General features: G+C 36.0%; 1 protein-coding gene across 1 annotated transcript; it reads left to right on the forward strand.

Annotated features, from left to right (window-relative positions):
• The first annotated feature begins 311 nt into the window (after positions 1-311).
• Positions 312-20,673, forward strand: cdk15 (cyclin-dependent kinase 15). The gene is given in 14 exon segments (XM_059327570.1): positions 312-428; positions 7,626-7,763; positions 8,638-8,709; positions 8,711-8,733; positions 9,433-9,512; positions 11,685-11,779; positions 11,992-12,054; positions 13,975-14,098; positions 14,187-14,307; positions 14,413-14,506; positions 15,034-15,097; positions 16,273-16,321; positions 17,527-17,669; positions 19,412-20,673. Coding segments are annotated over 14 exon segments (1,260 nt in total). The 5' UTR covers positions 312-347; the 3' UTR covers positions 19,525-20,673.
• Positions 20,674-20,875: the final 202 nt, after the last annotated feature.

Below are 20,875 nucleotides of genomic sequence, written 5' to 3' on the forward strand. Positions count from 1 at the left end.
ATATCAAGCATTCCCGTCCAAGTATCTCGATGGTGGTTAAGTCTGCTTACACAGCCGAGCATGAAGACGAACTGACCCTGGTGATGGGGTCGTGGGTCCTTGTCGTGGAGAAGTGCAGTAATGGCTGGTGGCGGGGCAAATCGCATGGGCAGTTTGGCTGGTTTCCATCTAAGCACGTCCTAGAGGTAAGCGAAGACGAAGTTGCATCCTTCGCGTGTGAGATTGGGTCAAACAGCCAATCAGCTGGCAGCAGTGTCTTCAACACCATCCAGTCGTACCCGTTAAGGTCTGAGATGGACCACCCTCATTTCAACAAACTCATTGGCAAAAGCTGGTACTTTGGCCGGATGAAACGGTACAAGGCAAACCAGGAGCTCACAAAAAGAGGGGCAGTCGGAGACTTCCTGATTCGAAACAGCGAGTCATCAGTGAGTATCACATTTGATTGATTGAGCAATCTGAATGATTAGAATTAAAGCAATTAGGTGAAGTGACAGAAGGCTTTGGGGGATTTGAGAAAGTTCAAACATTGCTGGTTAGACTAACTATCCTTTTCTTTCGAGTGACTTCTCAATCTCTGTGAAGACCATGAAGGGGAACAAACATGTTAAGGTCCAGGTTTTGGACGGCATCTTCTGCATCGCCAGGCATCAATTTTCCTCAATGGATGAGCCGGTGAAGTGCTACAACAGAGTGCCCATGCCCACTGCTGATGAAAGTATAAAAATCAAACTTCTCCGTCCTTTGCCCTTCTTTCATGGCCTTTGACCCTGAAGGGCCCTTTCAAACTGGAGGTCTTGGGTTGTGAGGAAGCACCAACTCACTAGCTATTAGCTTAAACCCTTGTTCTTAAGGAAAGTTGGACAGACTCATAAACATTCTTCTTTGTTTCCTTTATTATGTGTAAAATGGTTACGGGATTCATTTAGAAATACAAATTTTGTGGAGGCCATCTTGTCCTGGTGTTTAAAGATCAAGCAGCCTCAGCTGCAGCTGTTTTATGTGCTGTATGAGTATGTGGGTTCTTGCATCTCAATGGATGTGTAAGGAAAATTACAGCTATTTAAGCTGTCTAATATTGATGATTCCATACTGAAGAAATGAAATTTACTAAAATGTGATGTCCCACAAGGGTCCATTCTAGGACCCTTGTTGTTTTTTTATATATGTTAATGATCTTGCCAATGCTTCAAGTTTACTGTCACCTGTGTTTCAGTTAAATAAGTTATCAATCAATGTCAAAAAATCTAACTTTCTTATTTTTTAGAAATAAGAACAAGAATTACAATGCAGACAGAGCCAAAATGTACACTGTAAAAAAAAACCCTGTTGTTTTTACGGTAAAAAACTGGCAGCTGTGGTTGCCAGAGCTTTACTGTAATAAATACGGTGCAACTTTTTTTAATGTTACGGTAAAAACATATTAGCACTGTTGATTTCACATTTAAGACTGCAATTTTATTTAATTTTTTTTACTGTGTAAATAAAAGGGTTTTCCATCAAAAGAAACACTGTTTTGCCACATAATCGACAAGAAATACTTTATAAATGCCGCATAAATGAAAGAGTTTACCATTAAATATTACAGTATATTTCTGTTAGAGATATGGTGTTTAGAACATTTAACAGTGAGAAAAAATATAAAGTATATATATTACATTAAATACATATTACAGTGTATTTTACAGTGGAGTAATATATGTTTCAAAAAACAAAACTGTAAAAAATACTGATTTGGCTGTTATATACATTTACGATGTTTCATTTTTGCTGAAACTGAATTAACTCATTTATCATTTTACGGTCTTTTACTGTCACGGTTTAGCAGTTTTTCACCGTAAAATCTACATACATTTTTTACAGTGTATATCAGTGAAGTTCTTAGGTGTCTATTGATGAAAAACTCTTTAAAAATCATTGTGAATTTGTTTGTAAGAAGGTTTCAAAATTGTTGGGCATTATAAAAAAGGTTAAGCACCATTTGAAAAAGGGCACACTTCTAACATTGTATTACAGTTTAATCTATCCTTACATCTCTTACTGTAATATAATTTGGGCGAGCACTTACCATTCTCATTTACAAGCAATCCATAGATTTCAGAAATCCTTTTTAGAACTGCAACCAACTCTACCTAATTTGTTTCAAAGTTACTTTGAGTTTAATTCTCATTGTTATGCGCATTTTACAAGAAGAAAGAATGACTTACATATTCCTTTCTGTAGGACCTCTGTTGCTAAATTCTCAATTGTCTATCAAGGTGCTGTGGAATGAGCTAAAAAACAGAATCATGTTCCTCTTTAAATACTTTTAAGACCAAGCTCAAAAAATCCCCACAGATGTTCTTATCACCTTTGTACCATTGTTTTGTTTGTATTTTTTATTTTCATCTAGCTATGTGATTTAAGTATAGTTATGTATAGGTTTAAGAGGGAAGGTCGCTTATAAGCCCTTTGGGCTTTTTAAAAATCTTTCCTGCACATTTTATCTGTTTCTTGTACTGTACTTTCTTTATGGTTGTATGTTTTTTTTAAGTGCAAACAACAATAAATAAATGGGGTTTGTTGAGCAAGCTGAGAAAAACAGTGTATAATTATGTTTAACCTTGGCACCTCTCATTTTATAGTGCTGACCTGATAGGCCAGTTTGAACTGGCAAGGGAGGCTCTCTAACTATATATATATGAATGAAATGACTGAGCGATTGGACTGATTGAGGGAGAGCGACAACTATATGAGCTGTGACCTGTGACCAGTTTTGATTCCTATTTTATTTCATTTTCCTTAGAGGCTAAAAGCAAAAGACTGTTTTATTGATTTTTTTTTGTCCTCCCCAAGTCTCACTTTGTTACCCTGCACCTCACTTTGTAACATGGGTTTTGGTCCCATTCCAGAAACTTCTTGCTTGATGAAATGGATCTGTCTGGACCGGTTTCTGATGCACAATTGACAATATCAAACAAACTTTTAAAAAGTTTTATTTTGTTTCAGTCCAATTTGGATGAAGTTTGAGTTAACAATGAGATAACAAGGTTAATATGCTGAAATAACTCAGGAGGTGTTCGGTTTTAAGAATCTGATTTGATATGAGAATATGTAGGAAGGTCAGAGAGAGGCAGCACTGAGGAGTTTATAGCATTAGTTTACTACATTTACCATCAACACTTACTAGACAGCCACAGAAAAGGTGATGGATTATAAAATATGATTTTATTTAAGTCAAAAAACCCTGAAGGAATAAGAAACTGTTTATAAATTAAAGATATTAAAATATTTCAATTTAAAGTTCATTATTTTATTTATTGTCTTTATTTTTCAAACTGCTGAAGAAAAACAAATATCAGACTAACGGCTTCTGTCATGCTCCTGAAATGTTCCTTTAAAATAGTTTGTGAAAAAATATGAATAACTTGCTGACTTTGCTTCCATCTGGTGGCAGAATAAAGAATAACAGTCAGAAAACAACCTCCACATGTTGGAAATACTCAAAATAATTGATTACTATTGTTGTTAAAATTATTTTATTCATAATTGATGATTATTATTATTATTATTATTATTACTATTTTGGGGAGGAAGGTTCCCATATACAATGTCTTTGTTGGTTTAATCATGGTTTATTTGTATTTTCATGAAATTTAAATCCGGGCTCATTCAACAGACCTGTGGTCGCTAAGTGATGTCATCATTCTGCCAGCTGCTGATTGGTCCACAGACAGCAGGTGGAAGGCAGGTGATAAATGAAACCTTCATTGATGATTTAACAGCTTCACTCTGTTTCTTTAACAACAGAAGACTGAAAGTGAGTTTCTCCTTCTGTTGCGTGTTTCTACAGAAGTAAATCTACTGAATGTTTATTTTTTTCTGACTAAATAAATCTACTGTCTTTCTGTTTACAAGTTGTGGTTCATAGACTCATCTTTATCCTAAACACAGCCACACCAAATGCATTCTCTGCTGACGCCACTTTCTCCCACACCAAATCTACAAACCATTTTTCACGGCAGTAAATCCTTCAGCAACACATCATCAACTCCTAACTGACAAGTGGTGTGTTTCCCACCGCATTCAAACAAGCACGTGTGACTCCACTGCTTAAGAAACCAACACTGGACTGCAGATCAGTTGGAAAACTACAGATCTGTCTCACTCGTACCATTCCTATCAAAAATACTGGAGCGCACAATTTTTAACCGAGTCTCCAGATTCCTTGCTGAGAACAACCTGTACGATCTAAATCAGTCTGGCTTCAACCAGGGTCTCTCTACTGAGACTGACTCCTGTCTGTAACAGAATCACTGTGTCTGGCTCGAGCAGTTGGTCAATCATCAGCTCTATTGCTGCTGGACCTCTCTGCAGCCTTCGACACTGTCAACCACCAAATCCTCCTTTCTTCATTCGCTGAGCTGGTATCTCAGATTCGGCCCTCAGATGGTTCGAGTCCTACATCTCAGGGAGATCTTTTAAAGTATCTTGGAAGTGGGAAGTGTCCAAATTACTAAAGCTATCAACTGGGGTGCTTCAAGGGTCAGTGCTAGGCCCCCTTCTCTTCTCAATCTTCACCACTTCACTTTGCGCAGTCATCCGCAATCATGGCTTCTTATATTACTGTTACGCCAACGATACCCAACTGTTCCTGTCCTTCCCACCAAAAGACCTCACAGTCTCAGCACGTATTTGTGCTGCCTTGCTGATATCTCCACCTGGATAACATCACCTCCAGCTCAACATCTCTAAGAGGGAGCTTCTAGTCATCCCGGCCCGGCCAGCCCTACATCAGCCTATCAATCTTCAGCTTGGATCCATGCAACTTGTACCCACAAGCTCTGCACAGAACCTGGGTGTCATGATTGATGACCAACTGACCTTCAAAGTTCATGTAACCTCAATTGCCAGATCGTGCCGATTCTCCTTGTACAACATCAGGAAGATCAGACCCTACCTAACCGAGCAATTGACACAACTCCTGGTTCAGGCCCTTGTGACAACTCATTTAGACTAATGCAGCTCTCTACTGGCAGGACTCCTTGCATGCACCGCCAAACCTCTGTAGATGATCCAGAATGTGGTGGTGCGTCTGGTCTTCAACCAGCCCAAGAGAGCACATGTCACTCCGCTCCTCATCTCTCTGCACTGGTTCCTGGTCACAGCCCGCATCAAATTCAAAGCCTTGTCTCTTGCTTACAAGACAGCAACAGGCACAGCTCCTTAATATCTGAAATCCTTTGTTCAGGGCCACAAACCCTTTTGCCCACTACGCTCTCCCAGTGAAAGACGTCTGGCTCTTCCGCCGCTGAAGGGCTCTACGTCTCAAACCAGACTCTTTTCCTCTGTAGTGCCCCGGTGGTGGAACCAACTTCCAAACTCCATTTGATCTGCTGAATCCCTCTGAATTTTCCAAAAGAGGCTGAAGACCCAACTCTTTACTGAACACCTACACACATAATCAACACACAGAACAAAAAAAATCTGCACTCACTACTTAAAAACACTTACGTCCAAAAAGCACTTACATCCTAGCAGGATTCAATGTAGTATATGCCACTTATTCTTGCTAATTCTTGTGTTATTTCTTGACTTCATCCTTGCTTGTGATGTATGATCCCTCAAATGTACGTCACTTTGGATAAAAGCGTCTCCTAAATTACATTGTAGATTGTAAACTGGGTTCTAATGTGACTCTGTGGAGGTAATTATCAGCTGAAAAAGACGCTGCTGCAGTTTGGGTTGTTTTTAGTTGTCGATTGTTTTTTGTTGTTTGTTTTTTGTTTCTTTAAGGAGGACTGAATGAAATCCATCCATCCAACAGTTATTTATTATTATTATTATACTGTATGTATTATATATATATATATATATATATATATATATCAATTATACAGTATAATATGTATTATTACTATACTTTATTTTTATTATTACTATACTGTATTTTGTTTAATTTTTGTTGAAAAAATGTCTTTGCAATTTAAAATTTTATTTCATTCATGCTTATTTTTTGTTTTGTTTTATTTTATATTTTGTTATTATCCATGCTCGTAATCCATCATTTTTTTTGTAACACACAGATGTTATCTTTTGTATTTTATCAGTAATGACAGAATATGATGAGAAGAATACACATTCAAATATTTAATCTGGTGTTTCTCAATAAAATGTGTTATGGTGGTTACTGGTGGTCACACTCCTCAGTGTGTGATGCTCAGTGCTGTAGTTCCTGTCAGTGGCCCCTTGGGGGCAGCACTCACTCATTCTGGGCTGAATGGACACTGTTGTTCTGAAGGGAGACAGAGATGGTCATGGGACCCTGTTTGCTCGTCCTCAACCATGTGAGTCATATGAGACTCAAGAGAAGAAGAAGAAGGAGAAGGAGAGATGGAGGACTTATACCAGTGGGTGAGGGACGCCGGGTCGTGGGTAAGGAGGTGCTGCTGTGGAGAGGAAGAGGAGGATGAGGAGGTGAAATGGAGGAGAGAAGAAGAAGAAGAAGAGGAGGAGGAGGAGATGACGATGGAGGAGCTCAGCTTTAGAAAGAACAGAAGTTCAACTTCCCTCCAAACTCCTGAGGTACTGACAAAAACTCCGGTTACAAATACAGTACTCCTGTCTAACTGTACTTCTGTCTAAGTAATATCTGAATAACGGTACTCCTGTCTGAGTAACTGTACTCCTGTATGAGTAACTGTACTCCTGTTTGAATATTGGTACTCCTGTCTGAGTAACTGTACTTGTGTCTGAGTAACTGTGCTCCTGTCTGAGTAATGGTACTCCAATCTGAGTAACTGTACTCCCGTCTGAGTAACTGTACTGCTGTTTGAGTAACGGTACTCCTGTCTAAGCAATGACACTCCTGTCTGAGTAACTGTACTCTCGTCTGAGTAATGGTACTCCTGTCTGAGTAACTGTACTTGTGTCTGAGTAACTGTACTCCTGTTTGAGTAACTGTACTCCTGTTTGAGTAACAGTACTCCTGTCTAAGCAATGATACTCCTGTCTGAGTAACTGTACTCTCGTCTGAGTAATGGTACTCCTATCTGAGTAACTGTACTCTCGTCTGAGTAACGGTACTCCTGTCTGAATAACTGTACTCCTGTCTGAGTGATGGTACTCCTGTCTGAGTAACTGCACCCCTGTCTGAGTGATGGTACTCCTGTCTGAGTAACTGTACTCCTGTCTGAATTACTATGCTCCTGTCTGGGTGATGGTACTCCTGTCTGACTAATGGTGCTCCTGTCTGAGTAACAGTACTCCTGTCTAAGTAATGATACTCCTGTCTGAGTAACTGTACTCTCGTCTGAGTAACTGTACTCCTGTCTGAGTAACGGTACTCGTGTCTGAATAATTGTACTCCTGTCCGAGTAACTGCACTCCTGTCTGAGTGATGGTACTCCTGTCTGATTAACTGTACTCCTGTCTGAGTAATGGTACTCCTGTCTGAGTAACTGTACTCCTGTCTGAGTAATGGTGCTCCTGTCTGAGTAACTGTACTCCTGTCTGAGTAATGGTGCTCCTGTCTGAGTACTTCTGTCTGAGTAACTGTACTCATGTCTTTTCAAAGCACAGTTAACACGTTTTTAAGGTTGGTGGTTGGTGGTCCTGTTGATCTGGTCTCTGTCTGTGTCTTCCAGTTGGATCCAGACCAGTCCCACTCTGGGTCCCAGCCTCACTGGTTCCACACCCTGCAGGTCAGGCGGTTCCGAGTGCAGCGAGGACGCAGCAACAGCGACCCACTGGGAGGGAATACCTGTGAGGACCATTTTACCTGGGTAAGACAAACTCCACAGCTCAGAAATAATAATAATAATAATAATAATTAATAATACATTTGGAGGCGCCTTCTTGGCACTCAAGGACACCGTACAAAGGATAGAAAAGAAACAGCAATAAAATACAATAAAATACACAGAATTAATAACAATACAATACAATATTGGACAGGGTAAAAGTCATCAGACGGGAATAAGCAGTTTTAAACAGATGTGTTTTGAGTTGTGATTTGAAATGGGGGAGTGAGTCAATGTTCCTGAGTTGGGGTGGTAGTGAGTTCCAGAGGCGGGGAGCAGAGCGGCTGAATGCTCTGCTCCCCATGGTGGAAATCTGTATGTAATCAAGTATATATTTTAAAATAAAGCTAATTATAATAGTAAATACTTACCTGTTTAATCAGGAGGGCCTGTATATGTTTTTAAAGAGTTCTAACATTTTTAAAAATTGTTCAAAGTCATAAATTCACATTAAAAAACAGACCAGAATGTTTTGTAAGTAATTTTTGTTTCATAAATATAAATTATCTAGAAATAAATTATTATTTTTATACTTTAACGTTTTATACTGTATGTATTATATTTGCAATTAATATCATTTATTTATTATTGTACGTTATCCATTATTATACGGTATTATATTATTCATTTATCTATTTAAATTCTGTATTATATTATTATTATTATACTTTATTATCATAGTACTGTATTTATTATATGTGTCATTAATTTACTTCATTTATTCCTATTTGTATTATTATACTTTAACTATTACTACTATACTGTATTTATTATATGTTATTTATATGTTTTATGCATAATATCTATTATTAATATGCATTAACTATAAATCTAAAGTTTTGTGTCCTCTGATCAGAAACCAGGTCTCCAGTTTGGAGCAGCTCATTCTTACCTGAGTCTGGAAAAACTGGGTGAGGGAGCGTACGCCCTCCGTCTACAAAGGAATCAGTAGGTCAGTAGTCATATATATATATATATATATATATATATATATATATATATATATACTGTACTGCACTTTGGTATAATTATACTGTACGGCAGAAGAAGTAGAATACTTCAGTAAAACTGGAAGCAAGTTATTTTACAGATAATTAATTTAAAATGCTGATAATATACAAATATCTGTATTTTTTTAAATTCATATCCGTAGAATAACTTAAGGTATTTTTATTTTAATATGATTGTAAATGTTTGGCTACTTTTGCTGCCAGAATTTTTTACAATTTCTTTTTAAACATTTTTTTACATTAAATGTACCATTTTACTGTAAGAAAACAGGAAGTTGCCTTAATTTTACATTCAGTAATATAATTATAATATTAATTATAATATTTTTTTTGTATTTTTACCAAAAAATCTACAATGTACCATTATATTAATTTATAGATTTTAACTTCCATTTTATGGTTAATATTTGTAATAAAAGTAATTTACCTATTTGTGGCCTTTGCACTTAATGAAGAAAAACAAGAAAAGTAATTAATTACATAATGACATTCCAGTAATTTCTGGAAAAATAAACTTTTACAGTGTATCAGTAGTAGTTCATTCAGAGTACTTTGCAAACAGCAGCGGCTTGTATGCATTATTCAGCATACTTTTACATGTATACATTTTGCTTTACTGACTGTATATGTTGCTTGTGGAGGATAAACGGACAGCTGGTGGCTCTGAAGGTGATCCGTATGAAGACAGAGGAGGGCATCCCGTTCACTGCCATCAGAGAAGGTGATTAGCACACACACACACACACACACACACACACACACACACACACACACACACACACACACACACATCCTTGTACTCTTCTATCTTTGTGAGGGGAATTGGAATAGTGATTTCCCTAGCCCCTTAGCCTAACCCTTCACCATAGGGCTGGGCGATATGGACCAAAAGTCATATCCCGATATACGGTATTTAGGCTGAATATCGATATATGATATATATCACGATATTTTTATCACAACGTGAGAGCAAATGTTCAGTCAAAGCCAAATATAACATGTCACAAGTAGTTTTATTGAAACTGTTTATTTAAGTGAACATAAATACCGTATAACAACAGGAGTACCTTTGATTAATACCGAAGCTCCATAAAGTGCACATTTAAATAAAAAAAATATCTTAAATAAAAATAGTCTATGAAATTAAATAGGCCAATCTTTTTCTGAAGTAAATATATTTATATGATAAAAGAATGACAAACATTACAAAATAACTAAATATGCCAAACCCTAGTCAGGGCAGCATTTATATAGAAAGAAAGAAAGAAAGAAAGAAAGAAAGAAAGAAAGAAAGAAAGGAAGGAAGGAAGGAAGGAAGGAAGGAAGGAAGGAAGAAAGAAAGAAAGAAAGAAAGAAAGAAAGAAAGAAAGAAAGAAAGAAAGAAAGAAAGAAAGAAAGAAAGAAAGAAAGAAAGGAAGGAAGGAAGGAAGGAAGGAAGGAAGGAAGGAAGGAAGGAAGGAAGAAAGAAGAAAGAAAGAAAGAAAGAAAGAAAGAAAGAAAGAAAGAAAGAAAGAAAGAAAGAAAAAAGATTGAACTATATCCATATATGCGATATGGTCTAATTCCATATCACATTTAAAAATATAATAGTAACTTTAACCCTAAAACACAGTCTGAACTCTCAAACAAGCCTTTAAAGAAGTGAGGACCGGCCGAAATGTCCTCACTTCACAAAAATGTCCTCACTCTGTTGGTTGAAAACATGTTCCGGTCCCCACTATGTAGGACGTACAAGAACACACGCACACGCGCGCACACACACACACACGCGCGCGTTTTACAGTATGTTTTTACTCCATGAACTCATTTTGCACATTCCACTTTAAACTGCAATTTGAAGGTATTTTGTTTAAACTATGTAAACCATAAACTGCTGAGTAACCTCCTTATTGTCAATATACTGCAGAAAGCCCTTCATCCTCTGAATGCTCTAGGTCAGTGGTTCTCAAATGGGGGTACATGAGATTTTAAAATATACATTTAAAAAGTAGCATCCATGCAAAAAACCTTTAAAAATAATTATTTAATAAATATTTTAGGAAAATATAAGTATAAGTTCATAACATTAATTTTATATTCAGTAGGCTATTCAGTTTCATTCTCCTAAAAACCCAGAGTGTCCCCCCTACCAGGATGGTTGGACCCAACCTGTCATATGCCACCTGGCATCACCTGTCAATCACTTGAAAACTCAAAGGTGGAGTTGTGGTTGAAGCGTAGCAGTTAGAGCTTTAAATGGTTATATGGTCACTGTTTTTACTACATTAGTTTGAATCACTACATTTTAGTGATGAGAAATATTTGCAATAAATTAAGTCATGGATTATTAACATTTAAAATGTTTGAAATAGTTGTGTTTTTTTAATGTGTGTTTTTAAGTCGATTTTTTTTTCAACCAAAAATGCTTTGCCCTGGTTAGGGGGTACTTGGCTGAAAAATATTTCACAGGGGCTACATCACTGAAAAAAGGTTGAGAACCACTGGTGTAGGTCTCTTGTTTGTGGTTGTGATTATCCTAGAGGTCACAGCAGCTCATTTTATACACTGAGGTCAAGTTTCACTGACTAATATAAGTGATACCCGGCCTTCCAGTCATACCCGATTTATGCAACTCACAGACTGTAAAAACAAAACAAAACAAAAAACATGTCATGTTGTCAGGCTAAATTGGGCATGTCTGTAAAGACGAGAGTGGTGGGTTGAGGTTATTTAAAGTGGTATTAGGATGGTTTAGGTGGTATTTTGATATAATTAGTCGGCATTCAGGTTTTCGCTGATTTGGGGATTATTTAAAGTGGCTTAAATGTTTATGGGGGTTTAAAAGTTTAATCTGTTAAAGGTGGTAATGGGGTTTCTAAGGTGAAATTGTGTGTGTGTGTGTGTGTGTGTGTAGCGTCTCTGCTCAAAGGTCTAAAACACGCCAACATCGTCGTCCTCCATGACATCATTCACACCCGAGAGTCTCTGACCTTCGTCTTTGAATACGTGGTGAGAAACATGCTGGGGTCAGCCTGTGGGGGGCACTGCAGGGATACTGGGGTCAAAACAGCAGTTTAACTTATATGTAATACATAATAACTTTATTTTAAAGAAATGATCCATTATTCAATGAATCCATGAAATGTAATGAAATAATAAGAAACAAAGTTAGTTTAGTTCTGTTTTCTGATGTGTTTTTTCTTCTTCTGGTGTTTTTGCAGCAGACAGACCTGGCCCAGTATCTAAGACAGCACCCCGGAGGACTGCACTCACACAACGTCCGGGTCGGTTCATACCTCAAACACAAAACCTCCAGATCAGTTCATATCTGAAACACGCATTGGTTTGAGATGTTCTTAAGGTTTCTGGTAGCCTGGGTATACCCATGCTGCCTTGCGCGCTCAATTTCATTTTGAACTGCAAGGCAGCATGGTGTCCATGTCCGATTTTTAGCTCTGCTATTGGTATCCAATCAGAACGGGGAGGGACGGCAAGACGATGACGCGTACTATTGGACAGATGGAAGCTTGTAGTTTGCTAACGGATCCAACATGGCTGCAGCAGACGCCAAGCTCTCTTTGGATCTAGCTGTTGACAGTGTTCTAGATAGTTTAGAGCCAAAGTTTATTTTAAAAGAAGAACAACGTTTGGCTTTACACTCCTTTATCACCACCAAAAAGGATGTTTTAGCCTTGCTTCCAACAGGATTTGGCAAAAGCCTAATCTACCAACTAGCCCCGTTAGTGGCTAAGCTAACGGGATTTAGCGAGACCCCGGTCGTTGTGGTCGCCTTGCCATTGATCGCCTTGATGGAGGGTTGTTGTTGTTGTTTCTTTGGAAAAATATATGTCTGAAGAGTGTGCATATGTAGAGTGTCCGTCTTCCTTCATATATATCTTGCACAAACGGCAATAATCGTTCGGCGCCATCGTGTAAACATCAGTCTTCTTCTTCCTTGATGCTTCCTCGTCAAATTTCTATCGTCTCTACATACGTCATCTGGTATAACTGATACGATTGGCTAAGAGGTATGTACAGACGCTTATGATAGACATTCGTATCGCCCAATAAACGGCTCTGGACGATCGTAAACCACACCTCCTCTACGGAGAAATGAATAGGTGGTCTAAAGACTATATCTAATTTGTGATATAGTCTGGTGTTAGCCAGGCTAGGTTTCTGGTGGTTTTAAAGCTTTAACCCTCTGGAGTCTCCAAAAGCTCCAAATCCAGACTTGTTGCCTCCATCCAGACTAGAAAACAAAGCAGCGTGGAGCCCTACTGTAAGTTTACCTCTAAAGTTCTGGCTGTAAACTCCATGAGGCCAGTTTCAGTTTGATGATGATATACAAAGTAAAACTGGAGACAAGCTCAAATATATTTAGTATAAAATGATAGAACTTATATGTTATATTTGACAACTTTGTTCACATTTGCAACATTTAAAATTCTTTATTGAGCATGATAGTGTTTTGAAAGTTAAAAAAAGATTCAAAATCACATTTTATGTTGGACTAAAGGACTAAAAAAGAAACAAAATGACAAAAAAAGACATAAAATTACAAAAAAAGACACAAGGGGCGTCCCGGTGGCTCACACTGGTAGAGCGTGTACCATTAAGGCTGCGTCCTTCCTGCGGTGGACCCGGGCTCGAATCCGGCCTGAGGTCCTTTTGCCGCATCTACTCCCCTCTGTCTCCCCCTTTCTATCTATCACTTTCAATAAAGCAAAAATGCCCAAAAAATAATCTTAAAATAAAAGAAAGACACAAAATGACTAAAAAAAGACACAAAATGACCAAAAAGACACAAAATGACACAAAATGACTTAAAAAAGACACAAAATTACTAAAAAAAAAAAGACACAGAAAGACAAAATGACTGAAAAAAGACACAAAATGACCAAAAAAGACACTAAATGAGAAGACGGAATAACCATAAAAAAAACACATAAGACACAAAATGACCCAAAAAAGACACAAAATGTCCCAAAAAAAGACACAAAATAACTAACAAAGATAGAATAACAGACACAAAATGACCAAAAAAGACACAAAAAAGACACAAATGACCAAAAAAGACACAAAATGACTTACAAAGACACGAAAAGGATTAAAAAATGGACAAAATAGCCTGTTTTTAAGCTAGTTTTATTTGTTTTTTAAGGTGGTATTTAGGTTTAAGGTGTTGTCTGTTGTTGTTGCAGCTCTTCATGTTCCAGCTGCTGCGAGCTCTCTGCTACATCCACAGCCGGAGGATCCTCCACAGAGACCTGAAGCCTCACAACCTGCTCATCAGCTACCTGGGAGAACTGAAGATGGCAGACTTTGGTCAGGAACGCCACTTACAGAGGCACAAATGTCAAATATCTTGGGGACTTTCATAAAGTGTCTCACCTGCTTCTGTTTCTGGGTTCAGGTCTGGCTCGGTCCAAGTCCATCCCCAGTCAGACCTTCTCCTCCGAGGTGGTGACGCTGTGGTACCGCCCCCCCGACGTCCTGCTGGGCTCCACAGATTACTCCACCGCTCTGGACATGTGGTCAGCATACGTCTTCATCAACTTTTAGGACCTTTATTGTTCATGTCTGCTATATTTCTTCACATGATGATTGTTTCATTGTTGAATCAACGTGTCTGTGACCAGGGGAGCAGGCTGTATCTTCGTAGAGATGCTGCAGGGGACTCCAGCGTTCCCGGGAGTCACTGATGTCTTCGAACAACTACAGAAGATCTGGACAGTCAGTTTTTTTTTACTGTTATTATTATTATTTTTAATATCATAATTACTCCTACTACTTTTTCGATTTTGAATATTACTGTTATTTTTTATTATTATTTATTTTATTACTGTTATTTTTCTATTATTTATTTTATTACTATTATTTTAAATATTGTTTTTATTATATTATTATTACTGTTATTTTATTAGTACTATTATTTATATAATATTATTATTTTTATTGTTATATTTTATAAAGAAGGAAAGGTGTTTTCTTCTTTTGAATTCAATTATATTGAATTAATAAGGAACATTTAATCCAACTTTTATTTGTTGGATTAGCAAATGATTAATAATAATAATAATAATAATAATAATAATAATGATTATTATTATAATCATTATTATTATGGGTTTTATAATAATAGTAATAATAATAATAATAATAATAATAATAATAATAATAATAATGGTTTTATTAAATTGGACAGAAAATTAAAAAAAAAGTAAATGGACATTTTAAATAAGAGTCTTGTGTCCCTGGAGGTCCTGGGCGTCCCCTCTGAAGACAGCTGGCCTGGAATCAGCCAGCTGCCCAATTATAAACCAGGTCAGTAAACCCCCAGCAGCCAATCCGGACATCATTTTTTATTTTATTTTTTTATTGATCATAATATATATTTCAATCAATAAATCAGTCCGTTTTGTTTAAATCCTTATTTTCTTTTACTCATTAACTTTTTCAAAATGTACTATTATTTATGAAATTCCTGACTGTAATTTTGTACAATCAGTATTTCGTATCTTATTATTATTGGTCATATAAATAAATATTTTTTTTAATTTTGGTATTAAATCATTTATTTCATTTTTTTTCCCTTAATCTATTTTTTATTTGTGTATTTTCTTTTGAGTATAGTATTTTTTTATAATGTCTTTTAGTGTGTTTTAAAAAAAATAATTCATCATATATTTTCATATTGTTTGTTAAAAATAATTTGAGTGTCTGTGTGAACAGTTCATTCAATAATTCATACTGGATTTTGAATATTACTGTTATTTTTTTATTTGTTATTTTTTTAAACTATTATTATAAATGTTGTTTTTATTATTATTATTATTATTATTATTATTATCATAATTACTACTACTACTTTTTCTATTTTGAATATTACTGTTATATTTTTTATCTATTATTATAAATATTGTTCTTTTGGGTATAGTATTTTTATAATGTCTTTTAGTGTGTTTTAAAAAAAATAATTCATCATATATTTTCATTCATCATATATTTTCATATTGTTTTTTAAAAATAATTTGAGCGTCTGTGTGAACAGCTCATTCAATAATTCATACTGGATTTTGAATATTACTGTTATTTTTTTTATTTGTTATTTTTTAAAACTATTATTATAAATGTTGTTTTTATTATATTATTATTATCTTATCATTATTATTATTATTATTATTGTTATTATTTTATTTTTTTAGTATCATAATTACTAAAATTACTAATTACTTTAATATGTCAGACATGGGATTAATCACTGATTGATAGATGAGCTGTCTGCAGTGTATCACACCACCAGGGGGCGACATCACACAATAACACATGAAACTCAACAGATGATCAATGTGGAAACACTTTAAATTGTTTTCTTCTTGGACATTTGGACAGAAAAGAAGAAAGAGTGAGATCAGCAGCTTTATGATGACGCTAGGTTTAAATTCAGAGGATTACTGAAAGATTTCCAACCAGTTTCTCTGTTTGTTTTCTGTTCACAGAGTGGTTCCTCCACTCCAAACCCAAACAGCTCAGGACCGTTTGGAAAAGGTGCAGTTTAATCATTTTACCATGTTGGTAACACTTTATATTAGGGAACACATATTCAACATTAATTAGTTGCTTATTAGCATGCAAATAAGTAACATATTTGCTCTTAATTAGTCATTATTAAGTAGTTATTAATGCCTTATTCTGCATGGCCTTATTATACAACCAGTAAGCCATTAACTAAGAGTTTTCCCTCAATAACCTCAGAATTATTGCTAATTAGTAGTAAGTAAGCTAGTTGTTGTATATGAGTTATGATTTTAATATGCTTTACTTTGTAGACTAACATTGGCGCAAAGTGATCTTTTTATTTTAAAGATGATATTTTTATTTTTTTATTTATTGTAATATATATTTCAATCAATAAATCAGTCCATTTTGTTTAAATCCTTATTTTATTTTATTCATTAACTTTTTCAAAATGTACTATTTTTTATGAAATTCCTGACTCTAATATTGTACATTCAGTATTTAGTATCAATTTATTTTCTTATTATTATTGGTCAATTTGTCAATTATTTTGATATTGTATCATTTATTTGATTTTTTTTTCCTTCATCTATTTTTATTTGTGTATTTTCTTTAGTAGTTTTTATAATGTTCTTTTTAAAACACTTTCATTTTTCATATCATATTGTGTTTTAAAAAATCATTTGAAAGTCTTCATGAAAGTCGTTCACCACTATAGAGACTTATAAAGTCCAAACAAAGTAAAGCATAGTAAGATCATAACTCATACACAACAACTTCCTTACTTACTACTAATAACCAATAATTCTGATGTTATTGAGGGAAAACTCTTAGTTAATGTCTCACTGGTTGTATAATAAGGCCATGCAGAATAAGGCAGTAATAACTACTTAATAATGACTAATTAAGAGCCAATATAGTGAATTCGGGTAATGTGGGACACTTTTTGCAATTTTGACTTTGTTATATTTTTCTAAATTTAAAAATATTTTATGTAATTTCAGTCACATGACACCCATGGTAGACCAATAGTAAAGGTTTTGATGACTATATTTACTTTAAGCAGGAAATAAACCAGCCAAACCAAGTGTCCCACATTACCCGAATCCACCCTATGTTACTTATTTGCATGCTAATAAGCAACTAATTAATGTTGAATATGTGTTACCAATATGTTTTATTGACTAGCCAATAAAGCATGTTAGCACTGAGCCTGCTGTGTGGATCTTGATTAGGTTGGAACAGCTGCCCTATAAGACCGAGGACCTGATCCAGAGGATGTTGAAGGTGGTCCCTACAGACCGGATCTCAGCACAGGAGTCCATGCAGCACCCGTACTTCAGCACGCTGCCTCCACCCATCATGCACCTGAGAGACAGTAAGACCTCCACCTGGGGCTGCACGATTATGGCCAAAATGATAATCATGATTATTTTGATCAATATTGTAATCACGATCATTAATCACGATTTATTCATCATGTTCGGGAACACATCAAAATTTTTATTGCACTACTTTTAAACAAACAATAGGAATAGTTTTTAGTGTGAACAGGAATGTGGAAGAGTCTACAAAAACGTACAAGTTGTTTCATATATGTGTGGAAACCAGACTGGAAAATATCCGCATGATGTTTTTACAGTCATTTAATGTGCAGAATGTTGCTTCATGTGGGATCAGGACTCTGTACATACTGTACAGGCTGATGTTGTTAGTCAGAGATGCAGAAAGGAGACATTTAAAGAGAAAAATATTCTGACTGTCCCTCTGTGATAATGCCAGCCAGTATTGAAACCTTTTCAGTGTTTACTTCAAGTTTTTTTTCAACAATGTTTAGTTAAGTTTAGTTAAGTTTAGCTAAAACTCATCACTGTGTTTTATTCAGTAAAGTGAATTGGCCATCTCTATATGTGCGCCGGCTCAGCCATTGGTACCAGTTAATTTATAGGGCTATTCTTCAGATGACTCCATCTTATTTATCTTCCCTTTTAACCGTGAACAATAGGGCCTACAGTCTCCGCTCCCAGGACTTTTATCATCTTAAGGTTCCTAATGTCAGAACAGAGTTAGGGAAGAAAGCTTTTAGATTTTCAGCTCTGAATACTTGGAACTTATTACAACAAGAGCTCAAACTCCAAAGCCTGATATCACTAAATGTTTTCAAATCCATGTCAAATTCCATCACATCCAGACTTCAGGAGTGTAGATGTTTTATTTGAGTGCAAACTCTTTTAACCATTTTTTTTTCAATTCAATTGTTTTTGTATGTATTTGTATTGTTGACCAATGTTTGTGACTATGTGTTGAAACGTTCTATGTGCTGCCGTTCTTGGCCAGGTCTCCCTTGAAAAAGAGATCTTGGATCTCAATGGGACAAAACCTGGTTAAATAAAGGTTAAAAAAAAAAAAAAAAAAATTATTCTAACACTATGAATTGAGGATCCTTTAAAGACAGTTAAATTACCAAGTAGGGCTGCACGATTTTGGCCAAAATGATAATCACAGTTATTTTGATCAATATTGTAATCACGATTATTCATCATGTTAGGGAAAACATCTGTATTTTTATTGCACTACTTTTAAACAAACAATAGGAACAGTTTTTAGTGTGTGCTTGTTGTAAACAAACAGAGATCGCTAAGTGAACACCTCCTGTAGCAGCAGCACATACACACTGTACTGCTACAGATAACTGTTAGCCTGTTAGCAATTTGCAGACTGGACGCTAAGGGGTTAACATCCCCTCCGGCTCTGCAGCTGGGAAAGACTGCTGCAGGAGGACTGTGCAGCTTTGACTCGTTCTCGCCCCCCATGGTTTGTTAAGAAGAGTAAGAACGAGTCTCCAAAAGTCTCCAATAACACCAGTAAAAGTCGCTGGATTTGTCTCGCTTTTTTGAAAAATAGTTGCTAAGGAGGTCTGAAAAGACACTAAATATAGCATCAAAGTTGCTAAGTTGGCAACACTGCTTAATCGTGGCGGCCAAAATCGTGATCACGATTAAAATTCGATTCATTGTGCAGCCGTACATGCTAACAGGGCTACATGCTAACACAGCATGTGACAGACCACCCCCACTTCCCCCGAAAAAGCTTATCTCCTTCTTCTATCTGTTTTTCCAGCAGTGTCCATTTTCAAGGTGCCCGGCGTTCGTCTGGAGACAGAGGTCAGAGACATCTTCAACCCTGGAAGGAGGGTCAGGCCCTCCCTGCTGCCCACTGCCAAGTGCTGGTGAACAAACCCTCCAACCATCAACATGCAAGGCAACTAAAGGGGTGAACGAACCCTCTGACCATCAACCCGATGAGACGATCGAAGGGGTGAACAAATCTTCTGATTATCAACTCGCAGGACAATCAAAGGCATGATCAAACCATTTGACCATCAACCTGTAAGATCACTGAAGGGGTAAACAAACCCTTACGTCATAAACCTGAAAGACGATAGAAGGGGTGAACAAACCTACTATTTCATGTTCATTGTTCATTCTCATAATTGTTTAATAATTGATAAATATGTATTTGTATTTGTAATTGAATTCTATTTATAAGAATAATAATACGTATTATTATTATTATTATTATTATTATTATCATTAATATTTTCAATCATTTTGTTAAATTAGCATTGTTAGCATTTGTTAGGATTTCTTAGCATTGTTAGCAGATTTGATCACTTGTTAGCATTAGGAAGCATTTGTTAGCTTTGTGTTTCCTTCCACTGTTGAACGCCGAGTTAAACAACGACAGAATGAAGTCGTGATCTTTCACAGTGAAACACTGTTGATAGAAAAAAGCATTAAAAACTAAAAAACTTAACTTTTCATGAACATAATTTCTTGTTTGTCACAGAGTGAATTTTGGACTTTCGGTTGACTTTTGACCTTTTAATGCCGGAACCAAGAGACGTTTTCTAAAGGGAGTCTGGTGCTACTGTGAAGACTCGAATCACAAACAGATCCGAAGTAAAAAGTTGATCAATACCGCAGAGGAGGTCTTGTTTTTCACTTTGTTTGTTTGTTTGCTGGATTAATTATTCTTTGCGCGGCGTTTGGGGAGTTCAACTTTATTCCAGTTTCAAATTTTTATGATAATTAGTTTTGTTTGCAACGGAATCGCTTTGTTCGTGCTCGTTTCACCGCCGCTCTCTTTGTTCTCGTGTTTGTTTTTGTTCGTGTCAAACTGATTGAATTTATACGATTCAAATTTATTTTTTGTTCGATTTGACAAACTTCGCTAACAACAAAATGTTGTTTGTTGTAATTTGACTGACAAGAAATGGGAACTTTGATTTATCGGAGAGATAAAAGAGAAAGTCCGAGGTGTTTGTGCATAATTAAGTCTGTTTGTGTATCAGCGTACGACTGATGAGAAAATGTATTCACGAAAATCATAAATAAATCAAATGCACAGCAGCCTTTGATATGTTTCCTCTGAAGACTCCTTTGTTTGAGCCTCTCCGTCGTGTTGTTGCTAATATAAAATTAAAAACTTTTCAGTCCTTTGAGGCAAAAACTTGCTTCAGAACATCGCCAAGACAAGACAAAAAAAAGTAAACACACTTTGAAGACAACACGCAGCTAAAGT

This window comes from Centropristis striata, chromosome 24 (assembly GCF_030273125.1).
Source record: "Centropristis striata isolate RG_2023a ecotype Rhode Island chromosome 24, C.striata_1.0, whole genome shotgun sequence".
Classification (NCBI taxonomy): Eukaryota; Metazoa; Chordata; class Actinopteri; order Perciformes; family Serranidae; genus Centropristis; species Centropristis striata.